Consider the following 19,155-nt stretch of genomic DNA (forward strand, 5'->3'; position numbering starts at 1 on the left):
AAAAGAGAGCCACACAAAAAGGCATTTTGCCCCCACCTTATCTTTTTTGCCTAGGACACTGGTGTGAGGAAAATAAAGCCTGGGGCTGCAGCCATCACCCTTAGACCATGAGGCAACAAGCAAAAGCGTAAAAAACCAACATGTAAGGGATAACAAAATGGGAGGACAGTAAGACCCTCTGGATTCCTGATAACATCACTGAGCCAAGTGAACAAAGTCTGGACCTAGCTACCTCCAGGCTTGTTGTTAATAAGTTAACAAGAAATATCCTTATGGTTTAAGCTCCTATTGGTTGAGTACAGCATCACCACAGCCAACTGTTTTCTAACTGACACAGCAGTGCCCTGTGTTTTCATACTGTGATAAAGAATATAAATTCTTTAACATTTTAGAATTTAAAATTTTAGAAAAACGATAGGGAAAGTGAGAGACTCAACTTTTCACTGCATAAAATGTTGTACTTAAATTGCTTTTGCAAGCATGAAATGTTTTGTAACATTAAACAACAGAATAAAAAATTAAACAAACAAGATAAATAATAGGAAAAATCGATCCATACCCGTACCTTTCCGTGTGTTCTCCGTCACATCTACCCCAAACTGGATAATGTCACCGGAAAGAATTTCACATGGTGGACTTTCTTCAGAGCCTCGACTCAATCTCTGACTATTTATAAAGGTACCATTACTACTTTTAGTGTCTTGGAGATAAAACTGCAAAAATAAAATTTAAAAAAAGAGCCAAAGATTAGCAGTAATAATTCCAAACCTACTTTTAAAAAATAGTATCAATACTTCCAACTTTGCAAACTACTGCAGGTAGATTTTTTTCCCCTATCAATTCAAACCACTTATTTCAGCTAAGATTCTCCTTCATTACATATGAAATTAGAACCCTGAAACTGGGTGATTTAAAATCCAGCTGGACAAAATGGTATATCACTTCAGAAAACAGTTTACAAGGTCCTCAAAATGTTAAACAAAAAGTTAGCATATGACCCTGCAATTCTACTCTGAGGTATATACTGAAGAGAACTGAAAACATATGTCTTCACTAAAACTTGTACATGAATGTTCATAGCAGCATTATTCCTTATAGCCAAAAAATGGAAACAACCCAAATGCCCATCATCTGATGAACGGGTTAACAAAACATAGTATAGCCACATGAATTATATTATTTTGCAATAAAAAGGAATGAAGTATTGATTCAAGCTATAACATGGATGAACTTTTAAAACCTTATGCTAAGTAAAAGAAGTCAGTCACAAAAGACATATATTATGTAATTCCATTTATATGAAATATCCAGAATAAGCAAATCCATAGAGATAAAAAGCACATTAGTGGTTGCAAGGGGCTGAGGTGCTGGGGCAGAGGGTGGGATGGGGTGGGGTGAATAACTGCTAATGGGTATAAGATTTCCTTTTGGGGTGATTAAAAGGTTCTAAAATTAGATAGTGGTGATGGTTGCATAACTCTGTGAATATACTAAAAAGCAATGAATTGTTCATTTTAAAAGACTGAATTTTATGGTATAAATTATATCTCAATAAAGCTGTTATTTTCTTTTTTTTAAGCCAGCTACACAAAACTCTAATTTTATCTTTCCATCTCACTCTGACTTTGTAACTTTGCTCCTAGGATTTCTGGGTTAAGTCAAAGGAAGTGCTGTTTATTCCACAGGCAAGGACAATTGGTATTAGGTAGCACCTATATTAATTGCTATCAGTTAACTAACATACGTCGTATCAGGCCCAACACTTCAGTAAACTCTTTGTGATAAACATTTTGGAGACACTAGAAACTAAAATACTGGAATCAACTACGAAGGGACCACTTCCTGGCCCCCCCAAACTTGCCTTTCATCACTTGGGTAATCTTCCTTCTTTAACAAGGGAAGGGACAGCAGGAGGCACAGGAAGCCTACCTATTTATCACCTACCTATTCCAAGAGAAATTAGGAACAACTGGGATCACACACAATAGACTTACTAGGAAGAGAACAACCAATAAAAAAAGATGTACCTTTCTTTTTGCATCTTTCTACACTCTCCAGCCCTGCTTATTCTAGCAACACATTTTCACTGAATGCCTTCCTAAGGAAGAAAGGAAAGAAGAAAACTAATATTTATTAAAATACATGTTGTACCACCAGGCCCTTATTTAACCTTAACATTAAAGCTATGTTATAGATATTATTTCCATTTATAAGTGAGAAAATTGGGGCACAGGCAAGTATCTTTCCAAAGTCACAGAGCTATGGAATACAGAAGCAGGGATTTATATCACAGAATTAAAAGGGACATTTTTCCCCCATTACTTCACACTGACCTTTATGTTTCATTTATCCTTCACTCCTTCCAAAAACCCTCTTCCAAAATGAAACACAACAGAAGAATAAGCAATTTGCAGAAGATACGAAAATGACATTTCTTTTCATTAATTCCTAGGTGACAATTTCAAGGCCACCAAGCTGTCTATAAATGACTTAGTCTCTGTTTATAATTCAAAAAGAGACCAACTGTTACTTTGGCTAGCAGTTTATATAGTTAGTTACAGACCATTAATAAAGAAAATTGTGTTGATATTTTACAAATCCATTTGAAACTTAGAGGCCTTAATATTTCACACCAGGGAGATAAGCACAGGCAATATGCTCAAGTAGGAACAATTATCCTCAAGATTTTTTCTACACTGGAACCTACTGTTGCACTGTATAAACGAGTTTGTTTTTTAATTTTAATATATTCTTGGGAAATGCGGCAATATCTGAATTCTGGTTTGGTCGTTTTCAGTTATATGTGCCTTGGCAAGCCAAATAAGGGGATTATAGATTTACAGTGGTTTCCAAACTTCAAATTCTGATCCATTAGTGTGTTACTAAGTCAATTTAGTGGGCTGTTACTAGTGGTTTAAAAAAAAAAAAATTAAGAGAACAAAAGTAAGAACATATGAAATGAGGTTCAGTACTGTTTAGAAAACTGTTTGAAAAACAAAAATGTGTGTGTGCTTTTCTATGTGTATACACATACACACACATATATCTCAACACCTCATGTTTGTAGCTCTTAACTCTAAAACCATAAATTTTCAAATTAAAAAAATTTTTAATCAATATTAACCCATGTTCTTTTCATTCTAATATGTCTATATTATGTCCAGAGCACACCATGGTATCTTTGGCCTTCATTTAGCTTGAACATACCATTTACGTTAGTTGCTCATTGATCCTCTGCTCTCAACCAGCTAATGGCTTCCAAACACCTTGGAAGAAAGTCCAAAGTTCTTACCATTACAGCCAATAAAGCCCCACATGATATGGCTCTTGGTTCCCTCTCCAAACTCATTAACTCACACTATTTTCCTCCCTTATCCCTCTCAGCCACACTAACCTCCACTCATGCCCCTGAGCCTCCCCACTTGAGTATAGCTAGACTGCAATTGTTTACTTCCCTGCAGAAATATTTTCACTGATTTAACCTTCTGCCCTTGGTGTTTTGAAAAACTGTTATTAAAAATGTTTTTGCACCTTCTATGAAACAATCTGCCACTATTCAGTCTACATTGTACAGAAGCTATTCTATTTACTATCAGGTTAGATAGGTATAAATAAGTCAACTTATTTGCAAGGCACTCGCAAGTGACACTGCTTACAGTCCCTGGATGCATCTCCCATAGCAGGTATGTCAGTTGGTCCTTTGTCACTTTCAAACCAGAAATATCTTTCTCCTCTATGCTGATACATCTTTTTCTATCAGGCTTTTTTTTTTTTGATTTATTTATTTTTGGCTGCATTGGGTCTTCATTGCTGCGCACGGGCTTTCTCTAGTTGCTGCGAGTGGGGGCTACTCTTTGTTGCGGTTCGTGGGCTTCTCATTGCTGTGGTTTCTCTTGTTGTGGAGCATGGGCTCTAGGTGCGTGGCTTCACTAGTTGTGGCACATGGGCTCAGTAGTTGTGGCTCTCGGGCTCTAGAGCGCAGGCTCAGTAGTTGTGGCGCACAGGCATAGTTGCTCCGCAGCATGTGGGATCTTCCCGGACCAGGGATCGAACCTGCGTCCCCTGCACTGGCAGGCTGATTCTTAACCACTGTGCCACCAGGGAAGTCCCAAAAGAGAAAAATTTTAACTACTCTAAAAAACAAATCTTGTTGAAGCTTCAACTATCTTTATTTCCTAGTAGCCTAAGGAACGCCCAAGCATCTCTGGTGTTTGTATTAGCCTATGGGCATTCACTTTGATGCTGAGCAGATGTGTAAGGAGCCCGGAATTTATAAAAACCCTGTAGCTCGTGGCCAAAGTTCAACTTTCACTGTTTTCAGGCTTTATCTTCAATTAACTCCCTGCCTTCCCCTGACTGAAGGTTAAGCTCCCCCAAATCAACCACTGATGCTGATCCTTGAACTGAAAGGTTGTCCTTACCCCATCAGTCACTTTTCCTTGTTTCTTGCTTATTACGATTACCTTCAAAGACGCAGGCACAGCTCTTTACAGGTTGCATAATTTGCTCTTTGGCCTTCAGAAAGTTTTCTGCTCTTTCACTCCATAAACAAATACATTTTGCATCACTTTCAGCTTCGCTGCAATTTGTAAATGCTTTCATTTCCACTATAATGATAAACTGCTTCTTTCTAGCTTTTCTACGTTGACAGGTTTTTGCAATATCCAACCACCAATAGGGATTTCCCTGGTGGTCCAGTGGTAAAGAATCCGCCTCCCAATGCAGGGGACGCGGGTTTGATCCCTGGTCGGGGAACTAAGATCCCACATGCTGTGGGGCAACTAAGCCCGTGTGCCACAACTACTGAGCTTGCACCCTCAATGAGAGAGCCCGTGTGCTGCAAACTACAGAGCCCACACAGTCTGGAGCCTGTGCACCACAACTAGAGAGAGAGGAAAAAAAGAGACCCACATGTCACAACTAGAGAGAAGCCCGTGAGCCGCAACAAAAGATCCCACATGCCTCAGTGAAGATCCCACATGCGTCAACTAAGACCCGATGCAGCCAATAAATAAATACATACACACACACACACACACACACACACACACACACAGGTATGATGATAGTAATTATAAAAAAAAAATCCAACCACCAATAGATTAATAACATTTGAATTAAAGCTTCAGAACAAAGCACAAACCCAGGAGATGTGCCACAGGCCAGAGGCCAGAAATTCTAAGTCCATACAGGGGGGTTTTTAAAATGTGACTGCAGAGTAGATTCTGGATTCTAGATGGCAGATACTACATCATAGATTTTTCTTTTTTCTTTTTCTTGGCCTGCACCACGCAGCATGCAGAATCTTAGTTCCCTGACCAGGGATCAAACCTCTGTCCCCTGCAGTGGAAGTGTGGAGTCTTAACCACTGGACCACCAGGCAAGACTCCATACATCATAGATTTTTAATTTACTTGAATCACCACCTAAAATCAAAAAAAGTGACTAAGACAGCAAAACCAAAATCCCATGGGCAACGTTTGCAACAAAAATTGGTGACAAATTATCCATATGAACCTCAAAATACAAGCGGGGAAAACCATCAACAGTCACAAGACCTTCATGAAATCAGCATCTGTGCAGGAGGATGTGTATATGGAAACAATGCAGGATTTGAGGGACTTGAGAACCTCAGAATAGTCACTAGATATTTACTGGACTATATGATAGCTAATTTGAGAAGAGAAGATGAAAATGGGAAAGGTTCGGCCCAATCCACTAACAAGTGAGTATGAGGTAGATCCTGAAAAAGGCTGGAGAAGTCTGAGTCTTATAAATTCTTAAAACCAACCTACCAACCAAAGCTGCCTTCAAGGATAGGGCTCCACACTGTGGGAAAGCTGTTGGGTATGGAACCAAAATTGATCAGGGCAGGGACAATAGAGACAAGGAAAGAAAAAGACCCAGATAAAAGTAGAAAAGGGGAAAGGAAGCCATCGTATTTTTAAACATTTTACAAAAACAACAGAAGAAGGAGCTCTGTGACATCAGAAAATTTATCCTGAATCATGACCCCCTTCTGTAAGTTCAGGAAAACAAATTACACATAAAAATGAGCAACAGAAAAATATCAGTGTCCCATGCCATACAGTTAGTTTTTTTAAAGAAAATAATAAAGAGCAAAATAACATTCCCTACACATAATGACAGACAAATCTCGGGAACAGATCAAAATTATACTATTTCAGAACAAGCTAAAAGACATTAAGAAAATAACTCAAGGCACGAAAAAGAAATATAAATCACAATTACAAAACTCAGGGAAAGGTGAAAGAACTCAAAAAGACATAGAAAAAAAAGGGAAATCATTTCAGGAATGAGTATAAAATTAAAAGGACACAAGTAACTAAATATAACAAAAAATGTCTTAAGAGAAATAAGAAATAAAAAGAAGGAATTTTTTTTTGAATCAAAACAAATGAAGAAAGTGAAATCAGCAAAACGACAGAGTAGGCGGCTCCAAGCTCTTATCCCCACACAAAGGCTGAAGAAACAAGCAGAAACTGTCAGAACCAACTTCATCAGAGCCTTGGAAAGCAAAGTTTTACAGCAACCATGTGAACACTGAATCAAGAATAAGGCAACTTAAAAATGGCAGGAAATCTTGGAACTTCCCTGGTAGCGTAGTAGTTAAGAATCTGCCTGCCAGTGCAGGGGACACAGGTTCAATCCCTGGGCCAGGAAGATCCCACATGCCACGAAGCAACCAAGCCCATGTGCCACAACTACCGAGCCTGTGCTCTAGAGCCCATGAGCCACAACTACTGAGCCCGCGCACCACAACTATTGAAGCCCATGAGCCTAGAGCCCGTGCTCTGCAACAAGAAGCCACTGCAGTGAGAAGCCCGTGCACTGAACAAAGAGTAGACCCTGCTCGCCGCAACCAGAGAAAGCCTGCGCACAGCAATGAAGACCCAACACAGCCAAAAAAAAAAAAAAAGTTGGAAATCTTCGTGGCATTCCTCACCCTTGTCCCCTCCCTTCCCCCTGTAAAACAGAAGCCTTGAAGACATCAGCCTGAATTCCCACTGTGGGACCCGGTTACCTAGTTCCAGAGAGAGCAGACCTAAATTGCAAATTACTGTGTCCGTCTACTCTAACGTGTCTGGGGGCTACCTGAAGGTCTGACTAGAGGCTCTCACCTCTGTTTAGCCTAACTCAGAACTCACCCATGATGGAAAAGCAGTGGCTTGGCTTGCTGAAAAAGTGGGATTTATCCAAGTGGTTCAACATAAGTCAATCAATATAATATACCACATTAATAGAAAAAAGGAAAAAACCAAAATGAAACCACAAGATCATCTCAATTGATGTAGAAAAGGCATTTGACAAAATCCCATATCCTTTCATGACATTTAAAAAAACAAAAACAAAAAATAACAACCCAGAAAGCTAGGACTGAAAGGAACTTCCTTAACATGATAGAGGACATTTATGAAAAACCCACAGCTAACATAATACTCAATGGTGAAAGACTGAAAGCTTTCTTCCTAAGATCAGGAACATGGCAAGAAAGCCTACTTTTCACCATTGCTACACAATACTGTACTGAAGTTCTAGCCAGATACAAGAAAAAGAAATAAAAGGCATCCAAATTGGAAAGGAAGAAGTATACTATGTCTATTCACAGATGACAAGATTCTCTACAAGGAAAATCCCATAGAACCCATAAAAAAGATACTAGAGCTAACAAACAAATTCAGCAAAGTTGCAGTTTATAAGAAAAACAGAAAAATCAGTCGTGTGTATACATCAGCAATGAACAATCCAAAATGGAAATTAAGAAAACAATTCAATTTATAATAGCATCTAAATAAAATACCTAGGAATAAATTTAACCAAAGAAGTAAAAAACTCGTACAATGAAAACTACGAAATACTGCTGAAACAAATTAAAGACAAATACAGGCATAGCTCATTTTATTGCACTTAACTTTACTGTGCTTCACAGACATTTCATTTCTTACAAATTGAAGGCTGTGGCAACCCTAGGTCAAACAAATCTATTGGCGCCATTTTTCCAACAGCATTTCTTTTAATTAAGGTATGTACATTGTTTTTTTTTAGACATAATGCTATTGCACACTTAACAGACTACAGTATAGTGTAAACATAACTTTTATATGCACTGGGAAACCAAAAAATTCATGTGACTCGCTTTATTGCGATATTTGCTTTATTGTGGTGGCCTGGAACTGAACCCACAATATCTCTAAGGTATGCCTGTAAACAGAAGGACATCCTGTGTTCATGGATTGGAAGACTAAATATTAAGGTGTCAATATTACCCAAACTGGTCCCAAGAGTCAATGCAATCCCTACCAGAATCCTAATCGCCTTTTTTGTAGAAATGGAAAAGTCAATCCTCAAATGTATATGGAATTGCAAGGGACCCTGAATAGGCAAAACAATCTTGAAAAAGAACAGGGTCCATCCAATAGGAAAAGAACAGTTTCCTCAACAAATGGTGACGGGACAACTGGATAACCACTTGCAAACGTTGGACCCCTTCCTCCCCCTATATACAAAAATTAACTCAAAGTGGATCAGAGACGTAAATGTAAGAACTATAACTGTGAAGTTCTCCTCAGCCATTATTTCTTCAAACAATTTTTTTCTGCCCCTTTCTTACTCTCTTCTGGGATTTCCAAAATGCATATGTTGGTACACTTGATGGTGTCTCATAGGTCCCTTAGGTACTGTTCATTTTTCTTCATCTTTTTTCTTTCTAGTCCTCAGACAGAGTATTTCAATTGCCCTAACTTCAAGTTTGACTCCTTCCTCCTGCTCAAATCTGTCACTGAATCTTCCACTGAATTTTTATTTCAGCTATTGTATTAATACTTTTACAATTTCTATCTCTCTACTGATCTATCACACTTATTCACACATTGTTCTCCTGTTTTTCTTTAATTTGTCCATGGTTTCCTTCAGCATTATGAGCATATTAAAAACGGTTAACTTAAAAAGTCTTTGTGGGCTTCCCTGGTGGCGCAGTGGTTGAGAGTCCGCCTGCCGATGCAGGGGATACGGGTTCGTGCCCCAGTCCGGGAAGATCCCACATGCGGCGGAGCGGCTGGGCCCGTGAGCCATGGCCGCTGAGCCTGCGCGTCCGGAGCCTGTGCTCCGCAACGGGAGAGGCCGCAACAGTGAGAGGCCCGCATACCGCAAAAAAAAAAAAAAAAGTCTTTGTCTAGTAAGTCCAATGTCTGGGCTTCCTCAGGGATGCCTTTTGTCAATTTCTTTTTTTTTTCCTGTGAATGGGCCATAATTTTCTATTTCTTTATATGCTTTGTAATTTTTTTTGAGAATTGGACATCTTGAATATTGTAACGTGGTAACTACAGAAATCAGGTTCTCTCCTTACCCTAGGGATTGCTGTTGTTACTTGATGAAGGCTGCAGTCACCAGTTTATTTACTGACTTTTCCAAACAATTTTTTCAAAGACTATATTCTTTGTCGTGTATCATCACTGAAGTCTCTGTCATCTCCATGGTCATCCAGTGACCTAACAGAGATTCCCTTAAATGTCAGGATCCAATAAGAAAAGGCAGGAAGGGTGTGTCTTGTCTCTTTAATCCCCTTGGCAGATGCCAGAGAAGCTGTTCTAGTCTGTGGGGTTTGAAACAATGGCCAGCCTCTGTGCCAGGCCCTCAGCAATAAAAAGCAGTGACAAAGGGCTTCCCTGGTGGCGCAGTGGTTGAGAGTCCACCTGTCGATGTAGGGGATACGGGTTCGTGCCCCGGTCCGAGAAGATCCCACATGCTACGGAGCGGCTGGGCCCGTGAGCCATGGCCGCTGAGCCTGCACATCCGGAGCCTGTGCTCCGCAACGGGAGAGGCCACAACAGTGAGAGGCCGTGTACCGCAAAAAAAAAAAAAAAAAGCAGTGACAAAAACATACAACCCCAATTTTTGAAAGACAAGCAAAGTCACACCAGGAATCATGGGCCACCATACCCACAGTTACCCACCACAGGGCTAGGTGATGGAAATGGTAGCCACTGTGCAAAACACTGAAATTCTCAGAAATTTATCACCCTCTTCTTCATTAAGCACTCCCCTGGATGCTGCAAGTGTTTGCTTAGACTCCAGAGTTCCAAAATAATTGCTTCAGACAGTTCATGCTAGCTTAACAGTCATCCTGGTGAAGAAAACCAATTTTTGGAGCTTCCTCCTCCATTATTTTTTATGGCGTCACTCCACAAGTCCCTAATCTATAACAGCTACCATTTATTGACTGCCTGCTATGTGCAAGCACTTCTGATCTTCACAACAATCCTACCAAGTAGCTATTACCATGTCCATTTTCTAGATTAAGAAACTGAGGCTCAGGTATATTAAGTAGATTGCCATGGTCTCACAGATAGCACAGATTTGACACTGCTATTCCTTCAAAGCCTCCACAACGCCTTCCTTCTCTCCTACTTAGACTAAACAGTCTCTGGTCTTTGAGTCCAAAGTTATGAAATCCCACTTTGTTTATGAAGTTTTCCTGAAGCAATCAGAATAAGAAGAGCCAATTTCAACTCTAACTCCACTATTACGGCAAATCATTTTAATCTATAACGTTTACTTGGCACCTGTCTGGAGAGACTGCACATCCATAAAATCAAATACGGAGCAACTCTACACTGAGAATAAATTAAGAGAGTATGCATTAAGTACCAAAATCCTGAGAGGCAGGATTAGGATTAATAAAGTTAGGCACAGTCAGTTGCTAACAAGACACTTAAGAGTAAGAGAGGTGACCTGAATGAAAGGCAAGGAGAAGGAGGAGATGGAGGAGGAACAGGTATTACAGTATATTTATATACAGTTAAGGCCCAGCCCTAGAGGGTAACCAAAAACAAACAAAGGAAGAAGTGGGGAAATATAAAATAAAGTGAAGCTATAAAGAGAGGGTCTGAGCACTGCACTTAGGAGTTGAGATTTCTTAAGACAGAAGCTACTACTAAAGGATTTGATGAAAATACTGTTTTAGAGAGATTATTCCAACAGCTCTGATAATCCAGCAGCTGTGTGTAGGATGAACTACAGTGGGAGTCACTAGAAATAGGTAGATCCATAACTTGTACGTTTTTGCCACCAACAATTTAGTTATTTCTTAGAGTACACAAACTTAGTTTATAAGCATGTTCAATATGGATTTGTTTATATAACCTTCCTGGCTTCCTGACTAGCAAAGCACCACATATTTCAGAGGCTGGAATTTTTAAGTTGTGCCACTGAAGGGGGAAATAAAAGTTTTATTCACATGCCATAGGGAAACACATAGAAAAGTGGTAAAATGTTCTCACCAAAATAAAATCTCACAAGTAAACTAGAATGAACTTGTCAATATACACCCAAAGGTCTTACAAATGTTATGAAATTGCCAGGACTTTTTCCATCTCCAAGTGACATCCCAGACACATTTGTTGTAAAGTAATTCTTTCTTGTGGAGCCAGTCCATAATAGAAAGAGAAAGCAAAAGTATTTCTATCTCTCTACATAGGAACAGAGATACGATTATGTAGAACAGAAGTAGAGAAGATGGGGAGGAGAAATTTTTTTAATTTAATGAAAACATTACAAAACATATAAAACACAGCTAGAATGATTACACCCTTCTAAAATATGCAAACAAAATTGTGACAACCCTTCACTGAGAACTCAAGACAAAGTAAATTAGATTTCTGAATCTTAGCAAGATGCAAAATAAACATATTATCAGAACACTACAGTTCTGAGAGGTGAGGCTACTGAAAGCCTGTACCAAATTCCAATTTGGAAGAGATTAACCTATTTCCTATAACGCAAAATTGATAGGTTGACAGGCAAATCCTGATTATTTTCTCCTCTCACAGTGTGTTAATCACAGCAAGATGCATTCTTCTTTGTCTTTGAAGCTCCTACTGAGGTAATTAAAGAACAGATACTGATCTCAATTTAGACCCCAAGAGGTCTTAACCTCAAACGTTAAAATTTTAACGTCAATACCTAAAATAAACATGTATTTATTAAAATACCACATATTTCAGCATATTAAGGATAGAGCAAAGGGATATTGTGATATTTTAAATACATAATACTCTGACAATAATTTATAGATCATTATTTTCCTCACAAAATGTTAGCTTAAACCATCCTGAGGTCAGCTGAAATAACAATAAAATAACTGCACATCCATTCTTTATCTCTGATAGTTAAAAAACCTCACCCATAGAATAACAGTCTTGTTTGCCACAAAAGGAAATCATTGTGATCACATTTGTGGGAAATACAGAACAAGGTCACTATATTTAAAGGATGTAGCCCTACATATTGTTTAATAATGCACACTATGGGCTAAATCTAAGGACAGTTGATATTGATTTATACAGTCACCAGGACGTAGGGGAGAAGGAGAAATTAATTTTTTTCCATTAAAGATGAGCAAAATTGGCAAAACAGGAATCTAGATCTTATTTAGGAAAACAAAAACAAAAAACTGCCCACACATGAAACAGTCTATTTGGCAAACAAGCTAAATGGAAATGTTAAAAGACACAAATAGTACATCTGCCCCCCAAAAGAACATTCATAGCTTTTTAAAATGCTTAATAAAGTAATCAAAATGATTATGATGGCCTTTTCTATTCTTTAAGCATAACCACTCAGGTTGGCATATAATTTTAATGTTGAAGACAACTTGTTCTTTACTCACGTCTCCCTGTTTTTAGTGACAGTTAATTCTTCAAGAGATTTATCTCCTCAAGGCTTTGACAATTCACACATCCATAGGGGAGTTCTTTAAAAATTATAATACTTCTACTTTGAAAGAGAAGAGAAAACAGTTACTGAGGACTATAAGTGAATATATAGAAATAATAATGATGAAATTTATGAAACAATGGGAAATGACTATTGGGACCAAAGAAAATAAACCCCTTACGGGGTTGAGTATAGTGCAGAGGCTCCCATTTTTCTGCCCCCCACATGATTCAGATATTCAAAACATAGTCTATTCCCAATATCTCTCATGACATTTCCCAATATCTCTCATGACATCCACTGTTTCTCAGGATGAGTAGGTAATGCCCCCAATTAAGAGTCACTAATTCTTTTTTTAATTTTGAACTGAAATTTAGTAACAGAAAGTATCACATTCAAATTCCACCTCCACCTACAGCTTTAAAACAAAGGCTTAAACATTTTCCCAAGGTTTTAAGGGCCAAAGGTGAAGCTGCTGGGAAGTTTTTCTATTAGAAGCGTTGTTGATTTCTTTCACTACCATGAAAGGCAACATCACTTATATCCAGAATTCACCTATGTATACAGAAATTTTAAACACAGAGCAAAGCCAAAGAAGAGTTAATTGCTCAACAGTGTCAAAAAGATACCACATAATTTACAATAATCACAAGTTTTTTTGAGTTCTTACCATATGCTTGGATAAACTACTTTCCATGCAGTCTTCCACTTATTCTTTAAAACAGTCCTATGAGGTAGATGTTTTATTATCCCTATACCACAGATAAAGAAATTAGGACTAAAATAGGTTAACTAACCTGCCAAAGGTAGTAATGGGGAGAGATGTACATTTTAAAGTTTTTAATCTCAACTATTCTGCTATGCTACTTATGTTTGTCTGGTCATTTCACAACCACTATCTCTAATGTTTCTACCAACCATCACATGAATTAGGAATGATTTTGTTCATTTGATGGATCCGCAGGTTGAGGCTGAAACACAAGCAACCCATCTAAGTAACCTCTCTACAGTCACAATAAAATCATAAAACAGCAATCAGGCCTTATGATGCCAAATTATCAGGAAAAGTGAACTTTCAAAATTTCTTTCAGAAATGCATTCACTACCTTCTACCACCTATTTGACATAACAATCCTAATAAATTTGAGTTTCCCAGCTTCCATGTCCATGGCAGATTAAAAGGGAACAAGCATATGTCAGGGACTATGCTAGGCACTTTATACACACAACCTTATCTAAACTTCAGAATACTATGAAATAAGTAGTATCCCACATGAACAGACAGGGTAAGAAGTTAAATTATATGCCCAAAGATGACACAGAAAGTAAGAATGGCAAATAAGGTTTATTAGACACCTCATGACCATGGCAAATCCCTTGAAGATCAAGATAAGTGATATCCCTAGCCCTTAATAAAATGCCTGCTGAACAGGTATCAAACAAGTATTTTATTTTTTTAAATAAGTTTATTTATTTTTGGCTACGTTGGGGCTGCGCGTGGGCTTTCTCTAGTTGCAGTGAGTGGGGGCTACTCTTTGTTGCGGTGCGCAGGCTTCTCATTGTGGTGGCTTCTCTTGATGCAGCAGAGCACGGGCTCCAGGTGCACTGGCTTCAGTAGTTCTGGCGCACGGGCGTAGTTATTCCGCGGCATGTGGGATCTTCCCAGACCAGGGCTCGAACCCGTGTCCCCTGCATTAGCAGGTGGATTCTTAACCACTGCGCCACCAGGGAAGCCCCAAACAAGTATTTTAAATAAATATTTCGTGAGTGTGATATTTATAGCCCTGACTCATTCCATCATTTACCCACCATTTCCTGAGCATCTGTGAATAGGAATTCAGCTATCAGCTGCTAAAAATAGAATGTGACTTTCCAAAGTCACTTAGAGCAAGTGCAAAACAGTAATAACAACAAATACTATCAGTAGTAATAATGTCAATAACCCCATAGGGCATCCAATATGTCACCAATTCCTAGGAATTCTGATTCAGAATAATCTCTCAATTCCACACTGCCTTTCCCTCCCCATTACTGTTCCTCTAACTCAGGCCTGTAACATTTGCAAAGACGATGGCTATGATTCCACACTCTTCACCCTCTACACTGATGCTAGATTTATTTCCTAAAATACAAACCTGACCATTTTGTTTCCCTTTGTAAAATGGCTGTTGACCCTTTGCCTTCAAAATTAAATCTGAGGGACTTCCCTGGTGGTCCAGTGGTTAAGACTCCACGCTCCCAATGCAGGGGGCCTGGGTTCGATCCCTGGTCAGGGAACTAGATCCCACATGCCACAACTAAAGACCTGGTGCAGCCAAATAAATAAATATTTAAAAAAAAAAAAAAAAATTAAATCTGAGAGCTCTGATAACTTTCAAAATCTTTCATAATGACCTCAATCACCCTATCAAACTGGACTTTCCACTCTTCCTAAAAGTACCATCCATTCCATCCTTGCGTAACTACTAGCAATTCCCTACACAAGCCCCAGGTACGATGCTTGCTTATGTTGTGCTTGGACCCAAAAAGCCCTTGCTTCCACCCACCCACACTCTATACTTGTTAAAAGCCTCCTTTTCTTTCTGAAGCCCCAGTTTAAATATCTTAACAAATAAGGTTTCTTGTTCAAGTAACATTTCTCACTAAATAATATTACACCTGAACCAGAGACTCAAGGCTTTATTCCAGGTTAAGCCTCTAACTCCCAACCCTCTATGTCCAAATCATAGTCTGAACAGCATTACAATTCCATCTTTTTAAAACTATAACATTTATTCCCTGTCAGAAAGTTCCAATAGACACAAGTAACAAATGATGTTTTAAAATACATTTCAAATAAATGAAATAATTCATACTTTAGAATGGAAGCTATAAAGTTTTGATTTACCATAGGATAGGCCAAACTGTATTACATCCAAATAGCAATATGCTATATGGAACAGAGCATACGTTAAAGGTTTGAATTCCAGCCCCATCACCTTCTAACATACTGTGTGACCTTGAGCATGTTATTTAACCTCTCTGAGCATCCCTTTAGTTATAAAGGGTTATTTATAAATCCCTATTTATAAATTGGGGGTAATATCAGTATGTACCTCTGAGTGTTTGTTGTAAAGGTTAAATGATGTTAAGCATGTAAGGTATTTAGTACAGCATTTGTACATAGTAACTGCTAAACAAATGGCAGCTATTATTACTAAATTCACAGAATATGCATAAACGTGTAATCACTGAAACTTTCTTCAGAGAACTGATGCAAGACTTTCCTTTATGCCTTTTCCTTATAACCTTTCTTAAGCTAAAGTTCTTAAAAATAATTTACCAGTTAATTACTTAAACAGTAAACAGCTGATAGAGATATAAATAAATCAGTAACAGCTGAACTCTAACAAATACAGATGTTAAAAATAGCATGTCATTACCCCATTACACATGAATATTACCATAAATAACCACAACCTGTGCAAAGAAGCAGCTAAATCTCTGTCTCACAGCACAGACTGAAAACCATTTATAAAAAATATGAAACACACATCACAATATGGATCAGGGAATTCCCTAATCATAGTTATATCAAAAGGAAATTACTACCCTCAGATATATGTAAATACACTCAGAATATATAGCACAGATTAGCAATCTACAGCTCACTTGACAGTGTGAACTAGCTTCTGAATAAATTAAGCAAGTGATATTTAACAGATGTCATATAATTCCATTTCTAAACCAGAGCCCTACTATACTCCTGGCCCTGAGTGAGTGACAGGGTTGGAAATCCAGTGAAGTCATGGAATAATGCTCCAGAAGCATTAACTCACTCAGTTCAAAACTCAAAATGCTCCTTAGGACACCTAAGTAGCATATAAATTACTAGGGCAGGGCAGAGGTTTTCCCATTACACCCTCCTATACTATTTGAATTTTCTGTTTAAAAAAAAAAAGAGAGAGAGAAAGAGACATGTATGGGAAGGGGCAAACAAGCATCTAACTCCAAAACTTTCAAGAGATCAAAAAGCTCAGGAAGATGGGCAATTATCAAAAGTGGTCAATATCAGTTTGGCAAAGATTAAGAATAGTGATACCTGGCTCTGGCAATATAAAAATGTGGAGAAACAGCTCTCTCACATACTGGGAAATATACTGGGCATATATACACTGGGCGGGCCTAAGAGTGTAAACTGCTACAACCATTTTGGAAAATGATTCAGCAACAACTATTAAATTTTTAAATGCTTATATTCTTTGGCTGAGCAATTCCACATCCAGGAATCTAACCTATAGAAACAATGAAATGCACACATGTACAATGACAAATGCGTTAAGTATGTACCGAAGCCATGTTAATAGAAGTTAAAAACTGGAAACTACTAATGCCCAGCCAAACTGTCTGATTAAATATCAGACATCATAATCATCAAAAATAATATAACGGTATGGGTACTGAAATTAAAATGTATCAAGATATACAGTGATCCCTTTTTTTTTTTTTTTTTTTTTCCGGTACGCAGGCCTCTCACTGTCGTGGCCTCTCCCATTGTGGAGCACAGGCTCCGGACGCACCGGCTCAGCAGCCATGGCTCACAGGCCCAGCTGCTCCGCAGCATGTGGGATCCTCCCAGACAGGGGCACGAACCTGTGTCCCCTGCATCAGCAGGCAGACTCTCAACCACTGCGCCACCAGGGAAGCCCCAGTGATCCCTTTTATAAAAAGAATGATAGGGACTTCCCTGGTGGTCCAGTGGTAAAGAATCCGCCTTACGATGCAGGGGATGCAGGGGATGCAGGTTCGATCCCTGGTTGGGGAACTAAGATCCCACATGCCATGGGGCAACTAAGCCCATGCGCCACAGCTACTGAGCTCGCGCACCTCAAGGAGAGAGCCCATGTGCTATAAACTACAGAGCCCAGGCGCCCTGGAGCCCGTGTGCCGCAAGTAGAGAGAGAAAACCCGCATGCCACAACTACAGAGAAGCCCAAGCAGTGCAACAACAGATCCCGCGTGCCTCAGCGAAGATCCCATGTGCCGCAACTAAGACCCAACACAGCCAAAAAAATAAAATAATAAAATAAAACATCCTGAAATTGAGATTCATCTTAAAAAAAAAAAAGATATATGCTTATACGCCATTAGAAAACAAAAATCTGAAAGAACGTATACAAACTATTCACAGTGCTTATCTCCACAAAAAAGAAATCTTAAAGAGTTAAACTTTAATAATATTAAAAGAGATATAAAACTTTATTCAATAAGGCTAACAAATCTTCAATTCCGCATTATCATCATTTGATGGAAGAAAGTGGAAAGATGAAAAGAAGAAACAAACAAAACAAACTCCCAAACAAATAGAAAAATATAACTATGCAAAGAGAGAAAAACACAGAAAAACAGAATTTGCCAGGAAAAAAAAAAGAGTTAAACATCAAGGGAGATCAAAGTTCAATAAATTCAAAAGGGTTAATAAACTAGTCATCTCCTTGACACAAGAACACACTTCAGAAGTAAAATCACTGACTTATGAAAGGTATTTAAGAGGGTTAACAGCTCACTTGCTCTTTGTTCTTTCAGATTACAGGACTCAGTTCTGAATGGAAGAGCTTCAGCAACCCACCAGAGTTCTTTATGGGGCGGGGAGGGGGAGAGGGGGGAATCAAATCAAGGCATCTGGTATAAATATGGTCTTCAGGATCCCTGTCCTTAAAATAAAACAGTGCTATAAAACTGGAAAAGCATAACATTAACCTTTTATACAACACACACACAAAATGATAATATTTGTACAGCACAAGATTTCCTGACAGACTGAATGTAAAATATGAAAAAAAGGGGTCAAGAAGGATACCAAAGTTTTTGACCCAAGCAACTCAGAAGGATATACAAGTGACCCTTGAACAACACTGAGGTTAGGGACACCAATCCTCCATGCAGTTGAAAACTCCCATATAACTTTTAACTTATAGCTGGCCCTCTGTATCTGCAGTTCCATATCCAGGAATTCAACCAACCCTGGATCGTGTAGCACTGTAGTATTTACTACTGAAAAAAATCTGCATATAACTGGACCCATGCAGTTCAAACCCATGTTGTTTAAGGGTCAACTGTAACTGCCCCTATGTGAACTGGAAGGGCTGAATGTGAGAAGGTTTTTTATTGAGGTTAGGGAGGTATCAGGAGTTCAGCTTTGGACATATTAAATTTGAGGTGTATGTTAGATATCAGGTGAAAATGTCAAAAAGGCAGCTGGATATGAACCTAGAGTCCGGGGAAAAAGTCTGGGCTTGAGATAAAAATGTGGTTGTCATCAGCATATACAAAGAACTGAAAGTTAAGAGACAGAATGAAATCATTGAGAAAGCAATTACAGATAGACAAGAGGACCAAGGACAGAGTGTTGAAGCAGTCCAAAGTTTATAGGTCAGGGAG

General features: G+C 38.6%; 1 protein-coding gene across 20 annotated transcripts in view; it reads right to left on the reverse strand.

Annotated features, from left to right (window-relative positions):
* The window catches only part of SLMAP (sarcolemma associated protein), a 150,339-nt gene that overhangs the window by 87,179 nt on the left and 44,005 nt on the right, over window positions 1–19,155 (reverse strand). For 19 of the 20 annotated variants that reach the window (XM_065885824.1, XM_065885816.1, XM_065885812.1 and 16 more), the window contains exon 2: window positions 566–713. In XM_065885824.1, the coding sequence (XP_065741896.1) occupies window positions 566–713 (148 nt within the window). Of the gene's footprint in view, window positions 1–559; window positions 714–19,155 lie in introns of all 20 variants that reach the window. The other variant, XM_065885805.1, reaches the window with a different exon arrangement.

The sequence above is a fragment of the Phocoena phocoena genome, chromosome 10 (assembly GCF_963924675.1).
Source record: "Phocoena phocoena chromosome 10, mPhoPho1.1, whole genome shotgun sequence".
NCBI lineage: Eukaryota > Metazoa > Chordata > Mammalia > Artiodactyla > Phocoenidae > Phocoena > Phocoena phocoena.